General features: G+C 39.7%; 1 protein-coding gene across 4 annotated transcripts in view; it reads right to left on the bottom strand.

Moving 5' to 3' along the window:
* The window catches only part of LOC126162148 (uncharacterized), a 52,913-nt gene extending 36,961 nt beyond the window's left edge, over positions 1-15,952 (bottom strand). For 2 of the 4 annotated variants that reach the window (XM_049918447.1, XM_049918446.1), the window contains exons 1-3: positions 15,324-15,952; positions 10,914-11,050; positions 5,242-5,336 (exon numbers count right to left, since the gene is read on the bottom strand). In XM_049918447.1, the coding sequence (XP_049774404.1) occupies positions 5,258-5,336; positions 10,914-11,050; positions 15,324-15,731 (624 nt within the window). In that variant the 5' untranslated portion in view covers positions 15,732-15,952 and the 3' untranslated portion in view covers positions 5,242-5,257. The remainder of the gene's footprint in view (positions 1-5,241; positions 5,337-10,913; positions 11,051-15,323) is intronic. The other 2 variants (XM_049918445.1, XM_049918444.1) reach the window with 2 other exon arrangements.
* Positions 15,953-16,848: the final 896 nt, after the last annotated feature.

The following is a 16,848-nucleotide window of genomic DNA, read 5'->3' as shown; positions in this document are numbered from 1 at the left end:
TTCTCCAGGGAGAAGTGGTGCTTATGATGTTGGACGGCCCACCTACGGTCTCTAATGGCCGCAGCGATTTCTGGCGGCCCCCAAGGCACTGACTATAACTGGGGGCAACCAGAGGAACAAGGGATTGCTCATTCAGTTGTGGCAACAATAGTATTAGTGAAGACATGGATCACTTTATCGATGGTGGCGTGCAACGGATACTTAATGTTGGTAGCAGATGTGAAGGCATCCCAGTCAGCCTTGGGAAGAACCCACCTGGGCAAGTGTCGAGAGGAGGGACACTGGGGTAGGGGGGCAGGACCACAAAAGTCATCATGTTCTCTCCAGTGGACAGTTGGGAAAAGGCCGGGGCTGAAAACAGAGATCAATGGCTGAAAATGTGCCATGTGCCACACTGAAATGTGTGGCGGCACATGTATTTAGGAGGCAAATGTTGAGTTGTGTTAGTAGGTCCTTAACATCTTTGCCATGGCCAGTAACCTTGGCTCCATCCCACAAAAGGTTATGGGCATTAAGGAGAAAAGGTGGGGGAAGTTGCGAAATGCGTGCAGCCAGAACAGGGGGTAGTGCTTCACCATCTGGAGGGAGGTAAATGTTACAGATGGTGATTTCCTGTGTTGTCGTCACCGTGACGACACAGGTGTTAGAAGGACACAGGTTCATTACAGAGAGAGGTAAGGATGAAGATGCCATGGTTCCACTGGAGGATGACACTTTCTGTCGTCTGGGTTGGCATGGAGAGAGCAAGAAGGCAAATTGGGCCTCATCACCCCCTGTCACCACTGGTTGAGTGTTGGCATCCAGTACCATTGCATCCAAGGCGTTTATGAGATCTAGGTCCTCAGGGGACACCAGAACCTCCACCTCATCCTTGGACATAGGGCCATGAGGGAGTGTTGGTACAGATGGCACTGGAGATGCCTGTTTCTTAGCAGACTACTATTTTGAAGTTTTGCCCTCTAGCTGCTTCTTAGGGGCTTGCTGGGAGGGCTTCTCAGAAGTAGCCTCAGGGACAGAAGAAGACCTTTACGTCCATCAACCAGCAACCAGTGGCTCTTTCAGCCACTGGCGGGTGTCCGCTGGACTACTAGGGGGGAGGGGGACAACTATGGAAGGTAGAGTCCCAAGGGACCCTTTCCACTTGAGAGTACCTGGAGGAGGCCATTGCTCCTCTGGCTGGGGGGAGGGGACCGATGTCCCTGGCATTTTGGGGGGATGAGCATAATTGCCCTTGTTAGAATCCCTACCACAGGTTACACATTTGGCTGTATGTCAACTGGCCATCTGACTGCGGTTGTAACGATGATACTGGTAGCAGCGCATTGTGTTCGTAATGTGCGATTGGACTGAACTTTCACAGCCTGCTCTCATCTTTGAAGGAAATACTACTCTCTTGAACGAGAGAAGAAGAGTGCATGTAGGCACTAAGGATGCATTTACCTTTTTCATCATCCAATAGACTGCAATGACGCCCTGATCAGAGAGGTAAGTTTGGATTTCTGCCTTGGTCAGACCATTGAGCAGCCTAGTATAAATAACACCACACAAAGCATTTTCATCTGATGGTCCTCGACACAAACAGGATAGCCACGGAGGACTGAAGCTACAAGCAGAAGTTGTGCTTGAGAATCTTACACTGAAGCTGGCACAATTGTTAGATCAGTTACTGCTGCTACAATGGTGGATTATCAAGATTTAACTGAGTTTGAATGTGGTGGTTTAGTCTGCACACAAGCTATGGGACACAGCATATCCAAGGCAGCGATGAAGTGGGGATTTTCCTGTACGACCATTCAACAAATGTACTGAAAATTTCAGGAATCCGGTAAAACATCAAATCTCCAACAGCACTGTGGCCGAAAAAAGATCCTGCATGGCGAGACCAACAACTGTAAATAATCTTTCAATGTGACATAAGTGCAATCCTTCTACAAATTGCTGCAGATTTCAATGCTGGGCTATCAACAAGTGTCAGTTTGCGAACCATTCGACGAAACATTAATACGGGCTTTTGGAGCCGAAGGTCCACTCATGTACCCTTGATAATTGCATGACAAAGCTTTACACCTCACCTGGGCCTATCAACATTGACATTGGACTGTTAATGACTGGAAACATGATGCCTTGTCTGACGAGTCTCGTTTCAAATTTTATCAAGAAGCCACCTCATGAATCCAGGGTCCCCACATGTCAGGAGACTGTTCAAGCTGGTGAAGACTTTAATGGTGTGGAGCATGTGCAGTTGGAGTGACAAGTGACCCTGATACATGTAGATACAAATGACAGGTGATAAGTACTTAAGCATCCTGTCTGATTACCTGCATCCACATTCATGACCATTGTGCATTCCAACGGACTTTGGCAATTCCAGCAGGACAATGTGACAACCCACAAACCCAGTATTGCTGCTGAGTGGTTCCAGGAACACTCTTCTCAGTTTAAACACTTTCGCTTGCCACCAAAGTCCCCAGACATGAACATTAGTGAGCATACCTAGGATGCCTTGCAATGTGCCATTTCGAAGAGGTCTCCTCCCCCTCATACTCTTCTGAATTTACGGATAGTCCTGCCGAACGCATGCTGTGAATTCCCTCCAGCACTACTTCAGACGACATGCCACATCGTGTTGTGGCACTTTTGCATGCTCAAGGGGAACCTACACAATACTAGGCAGGTGTACCAGTTTCTTTGGCACTTCAGTGTAAGTAGTCTCCAAAAGAGAAGAGCCATTGCGTGGATGAGAAGAGGACTTTACCGGGCTGGCAACTGCATCAGCACGTTTCTGAATAATAATTGGATTAACTGCAGCAAAGGACTGACCTCCTTCAATATGCAAAACCACGAGGACATGATATGCAGCTGGGAGTGTCTTTGAATCATTAGCCTCATTCGTTTACGTTTAGTACATACCAACTGAGAAGATATGATGTTTGACTCATTGCGAGTAAATTACCCATGACTACCAGTGTCTCTGATGGTTTACTCCTTCCAACTGGAGGAGACTTAAAGAATAAGACAGAACTGAAGCACTTTCAGGTAGAAGTTAAGAAATCTTCATGAATACAGATTTCAAGTCAGAAAGGCTGTATGAACATAAAAAGTGGTAGCCTTAGTGTGGTATCTGTGGTGTCACCGCCAGACACTACACTTGCTAGGTGGTAGCCTTTAAATCGGCAGCGGTCTGTTAGTACATGTCGGATCCGCGTGTCGCCACTATCAGTGATTGCAGACCGAGCGCCGCCACACGGCAGGTCTAGAGAGTCTTCCTAGCACTCGCCCCAGTTGTACAGCCGACTGCTAGCGATGGTTCACTGACAAAATACGCTCTCATTTGCCGAGACGATAGTTAGCATAGCCTTCAGCTACGTCATTTGCTATGACCTAAAAGGCACCATTACCAGTTACTATTAATGCTGTAGACATTGTACCGTCAAGAGCGATGTTCACCAATTATGGATTAAAGTTAAGTATTCTACCAGTTACCTCCTTTTTCTGAAGTCTCATTGCCTTGTCCTGTTCCAGACCTCACGTCAGCCTGCGTGAGCTTAAACGCGTGCCTATCGGCTTTCTCATAGTGGCTTGGCTGTCTTGCCAAGCCACAACAGTATCTTTATTCTCATGGACTCTTCAAGCAGTCAAGTCAAGTAGCACTAATGTGTCACACAGTTTTGACATTTGTTAACAGCTGGAGTGCTGTAGCGTATGCAATTAAATTGTGAAAAAAGAGCAAGTTGCAGTGTAATGAACAGTGTTTTAATACAATTTCGGTGATGAGTTCTTTATTTCAACCCAATTTTAAGTGTGTTGTGAGACTTAGCCTATCTGCTCAATATTTACTCCTCCTGGCACCCATTAGAGACTTACATGTCCTCTGACTCTTGCAAGGGAACCTACCCATCACACCCCCTCAGATTTAGTTATAAGTTGGCACAGTGGATAGGCCTTGAAGAACTGAACACACATCAACCGAGAAAACAGGAAGAAGTTGTGTGGAACTATGAAAAAAATAAGCCAAATATACAAACTGAGTAGTTCATGCGCAAGATATGCAACCTAACAGGTGATTGTGATCTCAGGAGTGCCGTGGTCCCGTGGTTAGCGTGAGCAAGTGTGGTACGAAACGTCCTTGGTTCAAGTCTTCCCTCGAGTAAAAGTTTAATTTTTTAATTTCAGACAATTATCGAAGTTCAGGCACTCCCACATAATCAACTTCGCTCTCCAAAATTCCAAGACATGTTCAGATTTGCTTGAACATATGCAGGATTTGACGGTCTATGCACGGAAAAATTTGAAAACGTTACAAACATATATTTTGACAGAACACAGGGAAAACTGTGTGACTGTGAAACTGTTGCATTCATTTGTTGCAGTTTATGTGACAAACTTATGTTTTCATCACTTTTTTGGAAGTGATTATCACATCCACAAAAAAACCTAAATCGGGCAGGGTAGAAGAATCTTTTTACCCATTCGCCAAGTGTACAAGTTAGGTAGGTCGACAACATATTCCTGTCATGTGACGCACATGCCTTCACCAGTGTCCTATAGAATATATCAGACATGTTTTCCTGTGGAGGAATCGGTTGACCTTTGACCTTGCGATCAAATGTTTTCAGTTCCCATTGCAGAGGCACGTTCTTTCGTCTACTAATCGCACGGTTTTGCGGTGCGGTCGCAAAACACAGGCACTAAACTTACTACAGTGAACAGAGACGTCAATGAACGAACGTACAGATCATAACTTTGCGAAAATAAAGAAAGAAAAATTTTTCACTCGAGGGAAGACTTAAACCAAGGACCTCTCGCACCGCAGTTGCTCACGCTATCCATGGGACCACGGCGCTTCTGAGCTCATAGTTTGCTGTGATGTTGCCTATGTTGCACATGGACTACTCAGTTTGTATATTTTGCTTATTTTTTTCGTAGTTCCACACAACTTCTTCCTGTTTTCTCGATTGATCTGTGTTCAGTTTTTCAAGGCTTATCCACTGTGCCAACTTATAACTAAATCTGAGGGGGGGTGCGATGGGGAGGTTCCCTTGTTATAAATTAGGACAATCCCCTTTCTTTACATGCATGTTTAACGTTTTATGCCCTAGTGGCAATAAACTTGCTCATGTCTTAATACCTTCTTTGTTTCATTTGTTTATTGACTTAGAAGTGATATATTGTTCCGAGACACAAATTTTAACATACTGATCTTATACATAATGAAATACCCATATACATTCTAGAACATACCTCTCATTTTAATACATTAGGCTTCTTCAACATGACTACGTGGCCTCAGCACAATTCGTGGATCAGGTTCCAGCATACGTTCACTTTCCTCAACGCTGAAACAAATGAAGCGTGCAGCAAGCTTGTTAGCAGCATTGTTAATAGCACACACATTACAAAACTGTTAGCACAGCTCTGTTAAATATATCAGTGATGAGCAACAAATGCTATAATATGTATCATTTAATATCTAAGCTCATCCTGGAAGTGTCAAACTCATAGTTAATGAAAATAGTACAGCAAACTACTTGCAGAGAAAAATCTTATTTGTTATACATACCATGCTTACAAAAGAAAAGAAAGGGCAGGTATTTTGTGGTGGATTCTAATTAAAAATTCAGAAAGTATAAAATTCTCCAATTACAGATTTTAGTACCTATCATTCCATTCCAAAATGCAAATATTTCACTCTTGCAACACAGAATGTAATACCTAAACTATATAACACTTGTGCGGAAGAAATAAAGCAATTTATCTTTGGAAACCAAAATATTAGAATATATCAATACAAAAAGTTACTAAAGTGTCTTAATACGCATGCCCTACAGAAGTAGAAACAACGTATACCACACAATTTAACAAATGGACAAAAAGTTCTTGCACTGTTATTTAGATAAATGAGGGGTTTTATTAAGGATTTGCAGAGGCATGTTTTTGATAAGTGAGACACTGCCCACATAGCTGACAACTCCTCCCATGCCCCCCCCCCCCCCCCCCCCCATGCATTTCCTCCACATCCCTCCCTCTGTCTGTCCACTTCCTTCTCTCCCTCACTTTGTCCTCCTCCTATCCATCTTAACCTGTCCCCAGCCATGCTAATCAGCATGTGTAGCCCTTACAGTAAAGGGCAATAAAGCAGGTCAATAATACTCTAAGGCAATATTGCCCCTCATACAGGGTAGTCTACATGTCGGGGCCATGAAAGCTGTTTTATGGTCCTGACATCTAGGCTTCTCCGCAAGGTAAGTCGATTTGGTAGGTAGGCCAGTAATGTTATCACACAACACGCCTGTGATGAAGGGCAGCCTACAGGCCAGAGGCTAAAAAAACACTTGCCTGTATCTCTGATCCTACTGGAGTTATATTTTATAAGCCCCCCAGTGCTGATAATCTTAAGGCCTGTTGCGCACGCGCGCAATATAATAAATATAAAACAACGTCCACGAATTTATTAATGATCACACAAAATTTAATAGGGTGGACATCTCAGACAAATAGGTTTCCCCAATTGTATCAATCACTACATGCAATTTTTGTACACGAGACTGAAAACTTGTCGTAGTTACTGTTTTCTTACACTTTAATTGCAATACTCGTGTCACCTGTTAGGGATATGTGGCAGGGATTGAACCACATATTCCTAATATGATATAGTCTAAAAAGTCTGTTCAACAAGGTTATTAACCATTGTAAGTGCTCCACACTGACACCTGTGCTGGTCTTCGTGTAGGAGCTTTGAGTGTGCAATAAATAAGAATGTGACATGGAACAAATGACTCTCCAGGAAAAGTGACAGTATGACTTCCTATATTTACTGGCATTTTTTATTTTTCTGAGTTTGTTAGCATCGGTGCATCACTCCTCCTCCAATTTACAAAAAACGTGGTGTCTTAGATACTTCCTTCTGAGGGCCTTTCTCATTCATGTTATTTCCTAGAATGGAGACACGACTCTGTACACAGAGGAAGACAATCGTGGCTCCAGTTCTGTGAAGGTTGTAGAGGAACTTTGATATCTTACTAGGTAATGTTTAGGAAAACTTATTGCCTGGAGACTGCTGAATGAGTCAATGCAACCAAAGGCTTCTTGGGTAGAGCAGGTTTTTGATATAGGTAAGCTGTAAGTAGAGTTATTTATTCTACGGCATAAATGCAACTTTTGCACAGTAAAGATTGGGAGTTCAAAATAATTATTACATACATATGCAAGTCCAATTTTTTCCTCATCTTTGGATTCATCTGTGTTGACCTGACCAAAGGATTCAGGTCTGGCTAGAACTGACTGTAATAAATACATAGAGGAGTCAACTTTAATGCTGTGCATGACATTCAGTTGCTCAGTAGTGGATGGAATGTACTATGGTATGACTCCTTCCAGTCTGACTGTAAGTGTAGGTAAGATGTCGTTTAAATTCAGAGAAAAACTATGAAAGAAATTGAGAGATACATACCAAATAAATTAACAGATGTTACTGATCCCTCTGGCATACATAACAGGCCAGGGCACTGTTGCAGAAGCAATGAAAAATGCAGGCCAAATTTAAAAGAATGCAAAACTCCCCGAAGATGGGCAAAGTTTACAAAAGCTTGGAATTTAGTGCAAAATTCAATACGAGACACTTTTAATAGTTCCCACAACTAATCTCATCACAAAATCTGCCGGAAAACCAAAAGAGATTCTGGTCACATGTAAAGTATACAAGCAGCAAGACGCAATCATGACCTCACAATGGTGATGTGACCGATAACAATACCACTTTGGCAGAATTTCTACACAGTTTTCCAAAATTCCTTCAGCAAAAAAGACTAATTCACATCAAGAACAACTGGGAAGTAGATATCAATTAGTGAAGCAGTTTACATCACTTAATGGCAAGGACCCTGGTCCAGATTTTGTACCAGTCAGGCTCCTTTCGGTATGTGCTGTCTCATACAACCGATAACTTGCTGAAAGAGCCACACCTGAAGACTGGAAAGTTGCACTGGTCACACCAACAACCAAGAAAGGAAATAGGATTAATCCACTGAATTACAGACCAATATTGATGATTGGTATTTGTATTGGAAGTCTTGAACATATAGTGTACTCAAACACTAAGAATTACCTCGAAGAAAGCTATTTACTGACAAACAGCTACCAGGATTCAGAAAATGTTTTTGTAAAACACAACCAGCTCTTCCTTCTCATGAAGTAATGAGAGCTATCTACAGATGACAAACTGATTCCATAATGTTAGATATCAAGAAGGCTTTTGACACCATTCCTCAAAAGCAACTCCTAATCCAATTGTGTACTTATGAGTATAGTCATGGTTGTGCAACTGTATGTGTGATTTCCCGTCAGAAAGATCACATGTTGTAGTAATTGATGGAAAGTCATTGAGTAAAACACTAATAGTTAACTAAATGATCTCGTGGAATAAGGAAGATGGTATTCAGCAGCAATCAGGTGCATGGGCAGCGGCAGTTGGACTATACGAAACTTGTGACGAATTAATTCTTATCTGTGACCTGGAAAAGGGAGAGAAATATCCTTTGACTTGTGCTGTCAGGATTGTAACAGCCAAAAAAAATGTTGACAGCTTTAAATATATTTTAAGAGTAACAGGAAAAAAAGAAAAGAAATTAAGAAGTCAGGGAGTGCAGTAAGCTGTATCATTTCCAAGAAGTGTACGGAATGTATGGCCCACTGAAGACCAAGGAATTTATAAATTCCTCTATGTGCTTATCCTGACCTATTCTTCTGAAAACTGGACAATGAATACATGGATGTGACACAAAATTACACAGAAACAGTCTGAGTAACAAGGATGGACAGAATAAAAAAAATGAAGGTGGTGCAGGAATCATCTTTGCTTGACTTGATAAAACCAGCAATGCACGAGTGGTACAGAATGGAATCTTAAATTTATTACTCAAAATGATATTTAATGGGACTAACACATAAGGCAACTGTGGGAATGCAGAAGACTACTTTTATTGGAGGAGTTCTAATTAAATGCCTCATCCATGAAGGAACCCAGGACTAATTGAGTACTCAACAGTAGTGTCGACAGCAAAAATTGAATGAATTCAGTGACATACTGTAAGGACCATTACAGGTTAGTATAACCAATACTGATGCTTAGTAGAGATGGTTAGAACTTAAAACGTGAACTCTAGAAGTTACGCAGCATTCTAGGGAAACTCTTTTGTGTAAATTTAGAGGAGATCAGGAAACAATCTGCAACCTATAATAAATATCATGGACAGGGATAGTAACAGTAGGAAGGGGGGTGGAGGGAAGACTGACATGAAATGTTTCCGAGCCCACACACAGTCAGTAACTCCTCACTCAACATGCCAATGTAGTAACAAAATCACTGATACTAGTACTATACATGCAAAAAAGTTGACACTAGGCGCGATGGCTGATGGGAGCGACCGTAAAGGCATTTCCCATTTACAGCCGCTCCCATCATCCACAATGCCTAGTGTCAACGTTCTTTGCACGAACAATATCCTGAACCACGTTATGTACAAAGGCTTCCATAGTATACTTTAATAACTTTTCGCCTGTAGTAGAAAGATTGTTTTGTGTTCAGAACATGAATTACTTACTTCACATCAAGTGCAATTAACGTATGTGTAAGGCATGACAGTCCTGGACCTCTTCAATAAATGCAAATGGAAACATTTCTGATAAATTTTTTTAATTTATTTTATTTATTTAGTTTTTGCGAGATGTGTCACTTTTCATTCAATGTAATAATTCCTAATGTATATAGAACCTTCTGTGGGGCAGTATGCTGATATGACCATTTGCATCATCACAGACATCACTGATGCAGTATGTTAACTAATTGCAACTAGTTAATCAGGTCTTTCTATATCGTATCTACACTACATCCATACTCCGCAAGCCACCTGACTGTGTGTGGTGGAGGGTACTTTCAGTACCTCTATTGGTTGTGGAAAGAAAGATTGTCGATATGCCTCTGTGTGGGCTCTAATCTCTCCAATTTTATGCTCATGGTCTCTAAGAGAGATATACGTAGGAGGGAGCAATATACTGCTCGACTCCTTGATGAAGGTACGTTCTTGAAACTTCAACAAAAGCCCGTACCAAGCTACTGAGCGTCTCTCCTGCAGAGTCTTCCACTAGAGTTTATCCATCATCTCCGTAACACTTTCGCGATTACTAAATAATCATGTAATGAAGCGTGCTGCTCTCCGTTGGATCTTCTCTATTTCTTCTATCAACCCTATCTGGTACGGATCCCAGACTGGTGAGCAATATTCAAGCAGTGTGCGAACAAAGTGTACTGTAACCTACTTCTTTGTTTTCGGACTGCATTTCCTTAGGATTCTTCCAATGAATCTCAGTCTGGCATCTGCTTTACACCAGAACTGCCCTAATGAAAGTGACAAGAAACTACGGGTGGGCATCACGGTACAATATTACTCTGAAATCTTGAGAAAAGTCCACGCCTACTTTGTAGTTTCGGGCCGTATATTTCAATATAATCATAATGCTGTATTTAATTTTAAAACCCAAATAATCAATACAATTAAGTCACCTGTATGTTTAAGTCTTTCTACTGCAATTTTGAGCCACGAATTTGGACTGGAAAGACATAACCTAATATTTTCCTATATTTTAATATTTTTGAAAGGGCTGTGTGTGAATGTTGCAGCAATTTGTGGTACTGATGAAATTTCTGGTACATTGGCAAAATTTGTGCAGTAACACTACTACTTTTCTACATGCATTATCAACCTCTACATTTTTTAGATGTTGACCATGCATTATTTTCTCACGGTAGCTCATTTGAATGTGCTCTAGCTCATGCAAATGAAAACTTGGACCTGTTTTGTACAAGATAGCCACAAAACATAGAAGAAAATAATATGAAATATCATACTTCTACTTACCACTCTTTGTTGTCACTACCCATGAGTTTGCGTGTCTCCTCCTCCTCAGACACTGCTGGTGGCTGATACGAAATCTCTGACACAGGAGCATACTGTGCAGTCACAAGAAGATCAGTTGATGGATTCAATGTCAGCACCTACAGTAGTCACAAAGTTAGTATATGGAATTGTCAATTGCACAGGAATTAATAGGAAGGCATGCAATGCAAAATGTAAAAAATGCAAGACACACCAATTGGGATAAACACTGAGTGAGAATTAGGTAATACACTGTCATTTCTGTTTCTTGCAGTGCTCAGTGGGTAATTGAGAAAAAGGAGGCACTTTACGTTTTCATTTCTATTACACTGAAATCATGAAGCAAAGAAACAACTGACATGACACAGTGACAGCTAATATATATTACAAATAATGTGACACATGTGATTTCTTTTGGTATTATGTTCACTTTGTGCAGAGCATTGGTCTTACCACATGATCAGATCTAAGAAAGGTAGAAAAACGTGCGAGCACACGCACGCACTTCATCCAAAAAAGTAATATAAAATGCCATTTCAAACTATATATTATGTTTCAGAAATACTTAGCTAAGAGAGAAGACAGCATGTGCCGAAACATGGCTTGGTGGCAAGGGAAAAACAATTTTGTTTTGTAGAAGGTAAATTCCTAAAAACTAATCTTTATTTTGGGGATAGTCTTAAATAATAATTTACTATGCCACATTTTAGAAACATTGCTTTCACTTATAAACTAACTATTATGTTCAATCAACATCCATATTGCATTACTTGGTAAGCAGGCAGTAGAACATCTGATAACCCAACCTTAAGGTAAATGGAGCTTACATCTTCACTGTTTTGTCAGAGTTGTGCTACTGTTTGGGCAAGAAAGGAGATACCATCTGTGGAAAGTTGTTAACAGAATGGGTGGCTACAAGCAAGAAGCAACTTCTTACATTCGCACCTAGGAGTAACTTAAGTATACAGTAACAGCGTATCTCGACAAGAAATAGTCAGTTTTTGCCACTATTTTTAATTTATGTTCCAAAATTTATTAAGAATGAATTGCTAATTGATGTCTCATTAAGAAAAGTAATATGCTGACACACTGTAAAAAAATGTGATAAAGAGAAAAAATATTACTTAAAAGTCACAAAGAGATGGACAGGTTGGCTAGCTTTCAGATCAATGGACCCATTTTTCAATGAGGGAAGAGGGAACTGGTTGGACATGGGAGGCAAAGCCACTCAGTTCCTAAGCAGCAAATAGGTTCCAAAAGCTGAGTGCTGTCTCCCATTTTTGTGAATTTCTTTTAGCAGTAATGGGAATTGCTTCTCTTGTTGTTAAGCACTAGCCAACTTTTGTCTCAGTGAGTAAGTTTTATGAAATGAATTTTTTTTTTTCACGCAAAGTCTTCGTTACTATACTATATGTTGTTATGAAAACTCTGGCTTGCAAAAGTTATTTCATTTTAAAAAATTCTTTCAAAAAAAATTGTTTACATACAAAGTACATTTGGCATCTTAATGTGTGTAATACTCCACAAACAGCAAAATATTTCACATAAGTCTGTACAGCAGGAACAATATGGGCACACAGTACATTTCTGTGCAAATAAAGCAAAGAAATTTAATCAAAATCTGTTTCAAAATCAGATTTCATGCTACTCTATTTCGATCAATCATTCTAATGATATTTAAAAACCAAACATGCAGATAATGTATTTTTTTTAAATAATTACAAAATTGAAGAATGTCTACATTTTCTCTCATTTATAATGGGCCCTAAATGATAACTTTGAGAAACTGAATAGATCATCATTTGGACTAGGGAGATGAGCGTACCTCATTTTCAGGAATTCACAAGCTACGATAACCTACCAGATCTGTTAATGTCCCACCCTAATAACTACTCAGAAGCACAGGAACTATGTCTACAGCCAACCATTAGCACCTAATTACATCCTGTAGATCCTTAATTACACTTTCTGATAGTCAACAGACATAATATTTCAACGCAACTTATTTCTGTTGATTCTCACTGTAAATTGACATTCATATTACCAAGTAAGTGCACATTATGTATCAAAATGAGAAAAAAAATGGGCATCATTAATTACCAGATCTCCTCGCAAATATTTGTAGCATTCCAAAACATTCTATTCTTTGTCATGGCTGGGTTTGCCAAGGCTATTAGTATTTCTGACAGAATGTCGTCTACTCTCGGGACCTTTTTTCAGCTCAGGTATTTCAGTGCTTTATCAATTTCTTCATGCACAGTATCATATCTCATCTCTTAATCACATATATCCTCTTCTATGTCTGTAATAATGCATTCAAGTTCATCTCCCTTGTATAGACCTCTATATACTCTTTTCACCTTTTCCTTAGGACTGGTTTTCCATCTGAGCTCTTGATATTCATATAGCTGCTTCTCTTTTCTCCAAATGCCTTTTTTTGTGTAGATGGTATGTATCTTTCTCCTAGTTAAACATTCTTTTAAATCCATAAATTTGCCCAGTAACTGTTTTGCACTTTCGGTCTAACTCATTTTAAATGTCTTTATTATCTTTACTATTTTTATCAATGTAAAACCTGGATGAATAGCACATCTAAGAACAGCAACATTTCAACATTCAAATATAACTGTCAGTGAATTCAGCATGTGGGCTCTTTCTAGGCAAGTACCATGAAAAGTAGTACTGATTATAGAAGCAAAAAAATAGTTGCACTACTTTTTAACACTGGCTGTCTCTGCGATAACACTCCCCTCTGCTTTTTACATTATTTTGAGTGCAGGAACTGTCATTCCATCAGTTTTATCAAGCTTGCAGTTTTAACACGTAGTAAGTCTCCTGGTTTGTTTTACCTAAATTAACCTGCTGCCACAGTTAGTTTATCTCAAATTTCAGTTTCATGGAATTTACTTGAAGGCTATGTCTTATCTTGACAACAAACCTCCAAACCCTTCAAAATATATACTAAATGAATGATACTTCCAGAAGGAAAATGTAGGCTACACTGCTTATATGCTCACTCTTTCATGCATCAATGGGATTTGTAACATGAGAGTAGAGGGGCTAGGTATTTTGCAACTGCTAACAAAATAATTTATTCTATAATTAACTTCTGTCTCTAATGCCCACAATCTTGTTACCAAGACACCATACCATATAGCAGTATCAGTTTCACATTTTTAAATTACCACAATTTATTGTGATAGTTTGCAAATTGTTTTTGTTGCAGTAATTACCAAGGTTGAAACTTTCTTTTTATAAAATTCCCCACAGCCTATCACATAATTTGTATCATAAATTCCTTGAGATCTACAAAAATATAAGAGCACTATTATAGAAATGCACTAGCATAGAAATTTTCAGGGTTAGGCCTATACCGCTGCAGTTATCACAAAGATTTGAAAATCTCACGACTACATGCTACTTAAATCATAAAATTAACTAGTACTGTTCATGTATCAAAGAGTAATGGCTACACTATTAGCAATGATGCCATTTCACTCCTACATAACTTTTGCAGTCCATGCAATAGTTTGCTTAAGAGCAAACTTTACATTTCTAATATGGCAAGCCTACGCAGAAAAAGCCTAGAGAGACCTAGCTATAGTAAAAAGAGAAGTCTGTAATTTATCAAAAACCGGTACCTACCATAAAATACTCCACGAGTTAGCATAAAATGCACAAACACAGCTTATAATATACAGTATACTCTCAATTTCCGATTTGAAAAACATAAAAGATTAAGGTACAAAATTTCCATTCTACAGAAGTGTAAATGTATTGTCTTACAAACGAAACAGAGAAAATCTTTACATTACAACAAGAAACAAACCTTCTTAGCCTGTCTTAACGTAAGTACCTACAAATGGGTTAAAGAAAATCGCACAGAACCATTCCGTTAGCTATTACAGCTGTAACTAATATGGACTTAAACTTTGTATTAACTTCATAAACTTAATAGTCTTTTAACATTTAAGACATGGCTTCACTAAGAGGCTAGCCAAGAACAAAACGTAACTTAAAATATGATTTTATATTTCTCTGTGGGCTAGATAACATCTGAGTTTGAATAATGCCGGTTTTAAAATACAATTAGTAACGGGAATGTAATTCCCACAAAAGAGCCAACAGAGGTGACACGGCAGCAATTGCTGGGATAATGTACAGCAAATAAATTACATATAGGCCTATGTGAATATGTTGGTAGCGACCCACAGCGTACTCTCAAACAGTTTTACTATTTAACAACAACTTTAGTTTGGCTGTGAAGCCATCTCTCGATGCAGTATTCCTACTAGTAAAATTTTACACTAGAGAGTGTTTCAAATTAGTATTGAATACTCAGCACAGAACAATGTGGTAGTCAATATTTTTCCAAGAAGTAAGTGTCCTCACCTGGCCGTTGCTTGCCTGATTGTCCAGCTGTCTGGCCAGTCTCTGTTCCTTCGAGTCGAAGCAGAAGCAACTCTTCCTCCTCCTGATTGTGCGCACGTAAAAGGCTATAAGTACAAAACCAATAACAATGAGAATTGCACCAGCAACTGCAATCACTAAATCACTTGTAGAACCACTTTCATCCGCTTCGTGCTGGCGGGTGTCTGAATAATCGACAGCTCCTTCAATGAGCATAATAAGCCCTGCTGCTAAAGCAAACAATCCGAGGACAAGGGTTACCCACTGCAGGCATTTCGTTCTGTTAATGCCATTACTAACAGTCTGAGACAAATAACTGACGCGCGTCCAGTCCCTCTGTTGCTCGTATGTTTCAGTAGTAGGCTGGTAGACGGGTCCGCTGGCAGGCATGGTGAAAATTTGCTGTCGCACTTGTTTACAAACTACGAAAAACGGTTAAGAAACTAATACGGTACGAGAGGGCAGAATTCAGATTCCAGAAAACACATTAAAACTCTAGTTCCATTTAATGAAACACCGTATGTAACAGAACTACACCACGGTCTTCTGTTCTCACCACGAACGCAAACACTACTGCCAGGACACCATTATAGCTTCCGTGTTGCTATCAAGGCCATGTCCACATGAGTCACGTGGTGGGGGCAAACGACTTGGTAGTCAAGTTGACGATTATCCCTCGAATTTCAAAGAGAAAACACACTAAGAATAAGTAGATATGATGCAAAATAAATAAAGTAAATTATTTTCATTTCTTGTAAGTCTAGAAGTTACAATTATACATTTTATGGCAGATATTTTCATAACAGCAGTACAGCCTTTTTTGACAGCAATGACAGGACACCAAACTGTTTACGTGTTTAGCGTTTTCTGAATTGTTCGAAGAAGCTGATGCTGATAAAAATTATACTAGCTGAGCAATATTTTTCCCCCAAAATGAAATTGCTTCACTTTATGACATAAATGACATTTTTGGTTCATACTGTGTAAAAGCCCACTCAACAGTAACTCTAATTGCTTGGTTGTAGAGATGGGCAAACTGAAACACGTAACTGTTTCGAAACAAATGAAACAGTACAATGTAATGTTTCGATACGCTGTTTCGAAACAGTGAAACAGTTTGTGTTTTGTAATTTAATAAACCTAGACATTTTATCATCTTGAATGTCTACTGTATAGGTATGTCATTACAAACACAATTGAGGTGCGAGAGCGCTAATCATATCGCAGAAAGTATGAAATCACTTAGGCGTCTTGGCAGTTTCGTATTTCATGCAGCAAATGCGCTGCTTTCGTGTCGTGTGACTTTCATACTTTTCAATTGGCTGAGGACAGCCATAGCTGAAGACAGAAGAACCACCACGAACGGAACTGGAGGTGGGAGCGAACTGCAGAAACAACGGATATGGTACTGGGATTCCCACATTCCGCTAGTATGGGAATATACCCATCCTGCTAATTCCCATGCACACAAAGGGAATCATTGTGGATAATAGGCACTGTGACTATA

This window comes from Schistocerca cancellata, chromosome 2 (assembly GCF_023864275.1).
Source record: "Schistocerca cancellata isolate TAMUIC-IGC-003103 chromosome 2, iqSchCanc2.1, whole genome shotgun sequence".
NCBI lineage: Eukaryota > Metazoa > Arthropoda > Insecta > Orthoptera > Acrididae > Schistocerca > Schistocerca cancellata.
Note: the sequence above shows the minus strand (reverse complement) of the source record. Positions and strands in the feature narration are given on the sequence as shown.